The sequence below is a fragment of the Scardinius erythrophthalmus genome (genome assembly GCF_964197995.2).
Source record: "Scardinius erythrophthalmus genome assembly, chromosome: 4".
NCBI classification, from domain to species: domain Eukaryota; kingdom Metazoa; phylum Chordata; class Actinopteri; order Cypriniformes; family Leuciscidae; genus Scardinius; species Scardinius erythrophthalmus.
The window spans coordinates 2228590-2236797 of NC_138224.1; the positions used below are offsets into that span (position 1 = coordinate 2228590).

An 8208-nucleotide genomic window follows, 5' to 3' on the forward strand; every position below is an offset into this window, starting at 1 on the left:
TATATATATATATATATATATATATATATATATATATATATAATTATATAGAATAGAGGTGTGTGTGTGTGTATGTATGTGTATACATATATACACACACACACACACTCATACATATATATATCTCAGATATCACATATACCAGATAAACACAGTGAGAATCTTTTCGTAATGCGTCATCTGATGGCATAAATATGTTCTGCACATTGATAGTCGCAGTGATCCATGATTCATTGATTCAGTCTCTGGTTATGTTTGTCGTTATGAAACCTCCATGTGACTCCCTGACGCTCCGGAGACTGTATCCGCCACCAAACGCTCCCGACTGCCGAAAACCTCCGCAACTGGAGACACGACAGAATACAGTGAGCAACAGACAAGCAACACATGAAGAAAAGCCTCATGGCTGGAGACTCTATATACAGTATACACACACACACACACACACCAGCAGCGACGTCACTGATGTCCCAGACGCGCAGTCCGTCTCTCTGTCCCCCGAACGCATAGACGAAGGGAAGATCGGGACAGCAGGAGCCGCAGAACAACACACCCTGCCAGAGAGAGAGAGAGAGAGAGAGAGAGAGAGTCCTGTGTTAAAGCCTGACTTCACACACTCCTGGCGCTCGGAGAACAGAGGTACTCTACCATCTTCATGTCTCTGGAGTGGATCAGGTTGGGTTTGTCTCCCAGAATGTCCCAGATCTTCACGTGTTTGTCCGCTGAAGACGTGACGAGACATCCGCGGATCTGACTGCTCAGGTCCATCCCTGCGCAGAGGTCACACCGGGGTCACCAGGGTCAGGTCAAGGTTAAATCACTTTGTTGTTGTTGTGATTTTTATTTTATTTTAGTACATCAAGTTAAACTAAAATAAGAAGTGTTGCAGAAATAATATAAGTTTGTTTTTTCAGTACATTTATATACTATTCATTTTTTAAATATTTATCAATACAATAATAAAATCAATATTATAGTTTTCATTAATATTTAGAATAGGTTTATTTTTATTTGAATGTTTTAGTTACTTTTATTTTTATTAGAATCGTTTTTTTATTTTATTATGTCTACATGGTTTTAACATTTTTATTTACGTTTTTTTATATATTGAATAGGTTTCATTTTAATGTTTTAGTTTTTTCTTCATTTTTAAATTTTCTTTCTTAAATATGTCTACATGGTTTTTAATTTTTATATTTTGAATAGGTTTTATTTGTATATTTTCTGTTTTCATTTCAATGCTTTATTATTTTAAAATGTCTACATGGTTTTAATTTGAGATATTTTTAAAAATAAATAAAAATTAGGTTTTATAAAAAAAATTCAAAAAGTTTTCATTTTAATTAGAATGTTTTCATTTTCTAATTATTATTTTTTAACTAAACTGAAAAGTTTTTTATATTCCATTTTATTTAAACATTTTTTATGGTTTTACTTTTAGTTAATGATAGTAACCATGAATATTTTAGCGATTGCAGTGTAATTGATATACTGTTATTGTTTTATTTTAATTTAAGTTAAAGTGTTAGTTGCATTTCTTTTATTAATATATCAGTTAATGTTTATTTGAGGAAAGGAAAGAGTTATTTAGAGCGACTGCACGGACCTGAAACCTCTCCGTCGTGAGCTCTCAGCGTGAACACGGCTTTATCCGAGCGAGCGTCCAGACAGTAAATGAAGCCGTCGTCTGTACTCGCCTGCAACACACATCACACGTTACTCCAGGTCAAAGTTCACATCAAACATCCCGAACGGCTCCGTTTCTCACCAGGAAGTGACACGGAGAGAAGTGGTCCCAACAGACGCGCTCCACCTGTCCACTGAAGCGCCAGATCCGATGGCTGTCGTTCGGACTGCGGCAGTCGTACAGAACCGCTGACCTGTGACACACAACGCTCTGATTGGTCAGGCTCATTCGTGCTGCGATCTGATTGGTCGAGTCATACACCAGTGACATCATGACCTACTTGTCATATGATCCACTGACGAGAGTTTGAGCCTCAAACGGGTGAAACTTCAGCGTCTGAACCTGCGATGGATAAGAGAATATGATCAGAATAAACAGGCTCTCGTGAGATACTTGATTCTGATTGGTCAAATCCTTTAATACTTGATTCTGATTCAATGGTGTTGGTTAAGCACTTCCTGAAATACTTGATTCTGATTGGTCAATGATTGGTCAATTCCTGTAATACTTGATTCTGATTGGTCAATGGTGTTGGTTAAGCATTTCCTGAAATACTTGATTCTGATTGGTCAATTCCTGTAATACTTGATTCTGATTGGTCAAATCCAGTAATACTTGATTCTGATTGGTCAATGGTGTTGGTTAAGCATTTCCTGAAATACTTGATTCTGATTGGTCAATGGTGTTGGTTAAGCACTTCCTGAAATACTTGATTCTGATTGGTCAATGATTGGTCAATTCCTGTAATACTTGATTCTGATTGGTCAATGGTGTTGGTTAAGCATTTCCTGAAATACTTGATTCTGATTGGTCAATTCCTGTAATACTTGATTCTGATTGGTCAAATCCAGTAATACTTGATTCTGATTGGTCAATGGTGTTGGTTAAGCATTTCCTGAAATACTTGATTCTGATTGGTCAGTGGTGTTGGTTGTACACTTACTGATTTATTTGGTGTGTCGCTGTGTATAGAGCATTTTAATGTACAATCAGCTGATCAATAATGCAAAATAGGCCTCGGCAGGTGTGTGTGTGACTAAACTATTAAAAATTAATACTTTTATTCATAAAGGATGCATTAAAAGTGACATTTATAATATTACAAAATATTTTTTTTCAAATAAATGCTGTTCATTTGAGCTCTCGCTTCATCAAAGACTCATGAAAACCAATATTTACACAAAAATATGAAGCAACACGACTGTTTTCAACTGATAATAATCAGAAATGTTTCTCGAGCATCAAATCATCATATCAGAGTGATTTCTGAAGGATCATGTGACACTGAAGACTGGAGTAATGATGCTGAACATTCAGCTTTGATCACAGGAATATATTACATTTGAACGTATATTCACAGAAAACTGCTATTTTACATTTTAATAATATTTCACTATTTTTACTGTATTTTTGATCAAATAAAAGCAGCCTTGTTGAGCAGGAGAGACCCTGGCGTGTGTGTTTGTACCTTATCCGTGTGTTTGGAGAGGGTCGCCGCTGGTTTTCCCTTCTCCAGATCCCACAGGATCACAGTCTCGTCCGCAGACGCGCTCGCTAGAACATTCCTGCAACACACACACTCCATCAGTCAGTCACACGAAGGAGAGCAGTTCAGGAGAAGGTTCAGGAAAGCTTGAGACATGTCACCTGACCAGCCGGTTCCAGGACAGATCCAGCACAGAGTCCGAGTGTCCGTCGACGGGCTCCGCCGCCTGGGAAAAAAAAAAATCACTTATACACATCGGACATCACAGTGGATCATTCATAACGCAAAATTTAACTACATTTAAAAATAGACCATGAAATCAAAATGGCCGAATTTTTTTTTAATGGAATATTGCCATGTGTATTATGAATGATTCATCCGAGCACCGCGTTATTTGTTTAAATTCATATTCCTCGTAATCTTGAATCCGAATAACTTCCCCTCCCTCTTCCAGTGACATCATCTCTTCTCTGATCACGAGGGCGGGGCTCAACCTGTCACTCACATGAGATCAGCCAATAGCAAACCACAACCGTCCAATCAATTCCCCACGGACAGCATCAAGCCCCGCCCACATCTGTTCTTGTTCTATTTCACTCGGATATACGGCACGATAGGGAAGAAAACCTGTGCCGACTCTAATCATATAAGCTACCTCCGTTTTTATTGTTTTGTATGACATTACAACATCAAGTGTTTCTAACCTGCAATTATGAGTTAATGATCAATGATATTAACCAGTTGGATAACTGAATGCACTGTATCATGATGGACCAAGCACCTTCTTTGCTTTCTTCTTCTTCTTCTTCTTCTTGCTGCCGAGAGAGAAAGCCGGTTCTAAACAGTCCACGACATCCAGATCCCAGACGTCGATCACCGGCGTCATGTTTCCCACCGCGGCGTAATTCCCTGGAGAACAACACATCAACACACAGTCTAAAGCCCTATCCGGACGGGACTAGTGTGACATGGAGAGGTGGGGTAAAGTAATAATTACCAGAGCTTCCCAGATTTTAGCAGTAGCACCTCAATGCAGTACAAAAGATCCGGGGGGAGGAGTCGGATCTCATATAAGGGGTGGAGATTGGTAGGTTTAGGGGTGGGTCTAGGGATCAGGGGGTGGAGTTGGGTAGGTTTAGGTATGTAAGGTGGGAGGAGTTGGATCTGGATCCGACTCCTCCCCCCGGATCTTTTGTACTGCATTGAGGACCATCTCGATTTTAGTCCCGTCCGAATGTGCATCTCAGTGATCATCACGGACAATGTCAGTCGAGATTACGGCAACTTTTACCTTCAGTAAAAAGGTCAGGAAAAATGACCTCAGGTAATGCTAATCCCGTGCGGATAGACCCGCTGTAAATATGTACGTAAATATTCCGTCATTTCCTGTTTAAAAGTAGTTTTTCAAGTATGGAGACGCTTGAAGAAGCATCAGTTGCGTTCTAGACGCTGGAACGGGTCTGTGGCAAAACTCAAGTGTTTCACACACACCATTCAGATCAGAGAGAAGATCGAAAGCACTTGTTAGAGGCACGAAACATCTTTTAGCGTTAGTGCCTATTACCAACACAATCCAATCTGAAGTTAATTAATACATCGTTCGACCGGACATAACTCTTTTATATGTATAAATATAGGTTATATGTGTTTGCGCACGTGATCTCAGGAAGCAACGTAATACACAAATCGAGTTACTCTCCCACTTCTGCTAGTTTGACTGAGATTTCTCATCCCGTGTGAATTGGCAGATTTTAATATTACAGACGTCCTGTGGTAACATGACATTACTCCATCTACCCTGGTAAAGTTAATCCCGTCCGAATAGGGCTTTTTCATGCACTTTACCCCCTTCTTTTTCAATCTTTTAAACACTCAAGCAAATTTTCCTGTAATACAAGATATTTTTATATTTGAATCCTCACCGTGTCCTTCCTCAGGGTTGGGGTCAAAGTTCAGCCACTCCACACACAGCGGATACGCGGGCAGCAGGACGTCGTGATGCACGTACAGAGAGTCTTCCTCAGAGTTATACACTGAAAACACACACAGTGAAGGAACCATAAACTGACGGAGATCTTCAGGGTTATCATATAACTCACAAAAAATGTGTTACTTGGAATAAAATAAATGTTAACCTCACTGTTTCCAAATAACATTAAGTTTAATGTTGTTATTATCAAATTAATCAAATTAATATTAATGAAATTTCTCATTTGATTAATTACAAATTTAAAAAATAGATTTTACGTAATTGATAAAAACTAGGGCTGTCAAAAGATTAATCGCGATTAATCGCATCCAAAATAAAAGTTTGTGTTTAAATAATATATGTGTGTGTACTGTGTATAATTATTTTGTATATATAAATACACACACATGCATGTATATATTTAAGAAATATTTACATACATATACTGTATATATTTATATATAATTTATATTATATATAAATATAAATTTTTTATATATAAATTACACATTTTTCTTAAATATATACAAGCATGTGTGTGTATTTATATATACAAATTTAATTATACACAGTACACACACATATATTATTTAAACACAAACTTTTATTTTGGATGCGATTAATTGCGATTAATCTTTTGACAGCCCTACTAAAAACTTAATAAAATCTATATAAAAATTTCTCATTTCCATTTAGTTTAACTTGATATCAAATTAATTAAATTGATTTTAATTCATAAAAAGTTAAGATTTAAGATTTAAACTCTAAATAAATTATATAAATGTCCCATTTTTATTTAAACTTGATTAATATTATATTAATTAATCAGATTTAATTATAACAAACTTTAAATGATAAACTACATAAACATTTCTCATTTTCATATAATTTAACTTGACTGATATAAAAATTAATACAATTATTTTATTGAATAATAAATAAAAACTTAATAAATAAACATTGTAAAAAAAGAATAAAAATGATAAAAATGCAAGAAAATTACTTTAATAATTATCATTTTTAAAAGGAAAACAGAAAATAGAAATATTAAAGAAAAACTATAATAGTAAAACAACACTGTGAGTGTGCGTGTGTGTGAGTGTAAGATGCAGGTCACCGTAAACATCCAGGTTACAGCAGTCTTTCTCCGCTCGTCCAGCAAGAATCAGGTTATCTGAGGATTTAATCTGAAAATCCTCACGCTCGTACTGATCCTACAAAACACAGCGCAGGTCAGACATGAACACACACACACACACACACACACACCTGACAGCGATGATCGATCAGATCAACGGAAAACACAGAGAATAGAATGGAGAGAACGCAGAACATCCATCAAGTCAGTGTGTGTGTGTGTGTGTGTGTGTGTGTGTGTGTCCTCACCGTGTCTTTGAGGGTGATGTACGGGTCTTCTTCATTGGTGCCAAACACTGTCAGTCCCGCCAGACTGTCTCCAAGATTAGATGTCGCTGCACAAGAGAAGAAGAGCTGAAAATCTGCATCACCTTCATCCTCAAATATGATGAATAGATGCACTTTTTTGGGCTTCAAAATCTCTTTCACTGCCATTCTAAAGCTCAGAAGAGCCGGGACATTATTTAATATAACTATAATTGTGTTCGTCTTAAAGAAGAAGGTCATACACACCTAAGATGGCTTGAGGGTTATGGGATAATTTATATTTTTGCGTGAACTAACTCTTTAGGGCAGGGAAAGAATAACGTGTGCTCTTCGTCACATACCGATGTCTTCTTCATCATATTTGTCTAGTCCGTACTCTGCGAGATCATCCTCCGCCTCATTCGCATCTTCCTCCTCTTTTATTTCTTCACTATCAGTCGGAGCTGCTGATGCTTCTTCACTGATGTCCAGACCACTAACCACACCTTCATCAACCTTCTCTTCATCATCATCATCATCCTCATGATCCCTGGAGAAATCACAAAGAGGTTTCTTCAAATTAAACAGCTGAACATATACAAAATATATATGTTATGAAATAATCGTCAATCAAAAATTGCTGGAAAAATCAAAGCCTAACCAAATTTGAAGTTTATATCACAAAAATTAAAATTGGGTAAAATGGCAATAACAGAACACTGGTATTTGACAGGATCATATTGACAATATTATTATTGCTACTGTTAACCAGTTTTAAATTGAAATGTGTCTCATTAAGTGTCAGATTCAGTGTGAGCAGGTCAAACTCACTGTAGCTCATCTTTAGCCTCTGATATGATGCGTTGCAGCTCTTCTTTGCTCAACTCGACCTGTGATAAAGATTGTATTCGAGTTACACGTGTGCGATGCCACAGAAACAAGCAGTTTAACCTCAATCACGTGACAGACTCACTTTATCAGGCGTTTCTTTCGCGATTCCCCGCTTCACCCAACCGACACACGTTATTTGAGAGCTCATGGTTGATTTGTACAGATTTATGATGATAAAACACAACACACGAGGATTCCCCGAGCTGCAGTTGTCACCGCGACGCACAGTGATGACGTCACAGCCGCGCCAGGCCGCAGAAATAAAATTGCCTAGAGTGGAAAGTTGCGCTAGCATGCTATATTTGCTAGCACTAGGATAGTTCACACAATAAATAAAAATACTGTCATCATTTACTCATCCTAATGTTGTTACAAACCTGTATACATTTCTCTCTAGTTTCTAATATATATATACACTACCGTTCAAAAGTTTGGGGTCAGTAGATTTTTAATGTTTTTGAAATCTCTTCTGCTCACCAAGGCTGCATTTATTTGATTAAAAATACAAACAAATACAGTAATATTGTGAAATATTATTCCTATTTAAAGCAGCAGTTTTCTATGTGATTATACAGTGAAGTGTAATTTATTCATGTGATCAAAGGAATAATTTACACTTTACAATATATATTAAAATAGAAAACAGTCATTTTAAATTGTCATAATGTTTCACAATATTACTGTTTTTTTATCAAATAAATGCAGCCTTGGTGAGCAGAAGATACTTCTTTTAAAAACATTAAAAAATCTTACTGACCCCAAACTTTTGAACGGTAGTGTATATATTACTAA

General features: G+C 36.7%; 1 protein-coding gene across 1 annotated transcript; it reads right to left on the reverse strand.

The window, feature by feature from the left end:
- Positions 1-55: 55 nt before the first annotated feature.
- pwp1 (PWP1 homolog, endonuclein) lies at positions 56-7656 on the reverse strand. The gene is made up of 15 exons (XM_081362753.1): positions 7499-7656; positions 7357-7415; positions 6888-7075; positions 6529-6614; positions 6260-6356; positions 5096-5206; positions 3955-4082; positions 3335-3399; positions 3156-3252; positions 1968-2029; positions 1769-1880; positions 1607-1697; positions 649-770; positions 449-554; positions 56-344 (listed from the first exon to the last, which is right to left on the reverse strand). Exons 1-15 carry the CDS (start codon positions 7562-7564, stop codon positions 262-264), a joined length of 1473 nt encoding a protein of 490 aa, XP_081218879.1. The 5' UTR covers positions 7565-7656; the 3' UTR covers positions 56-261.
- Between the last annotated feature and the right edge of the window lie 552 nt (positions 7657-8208).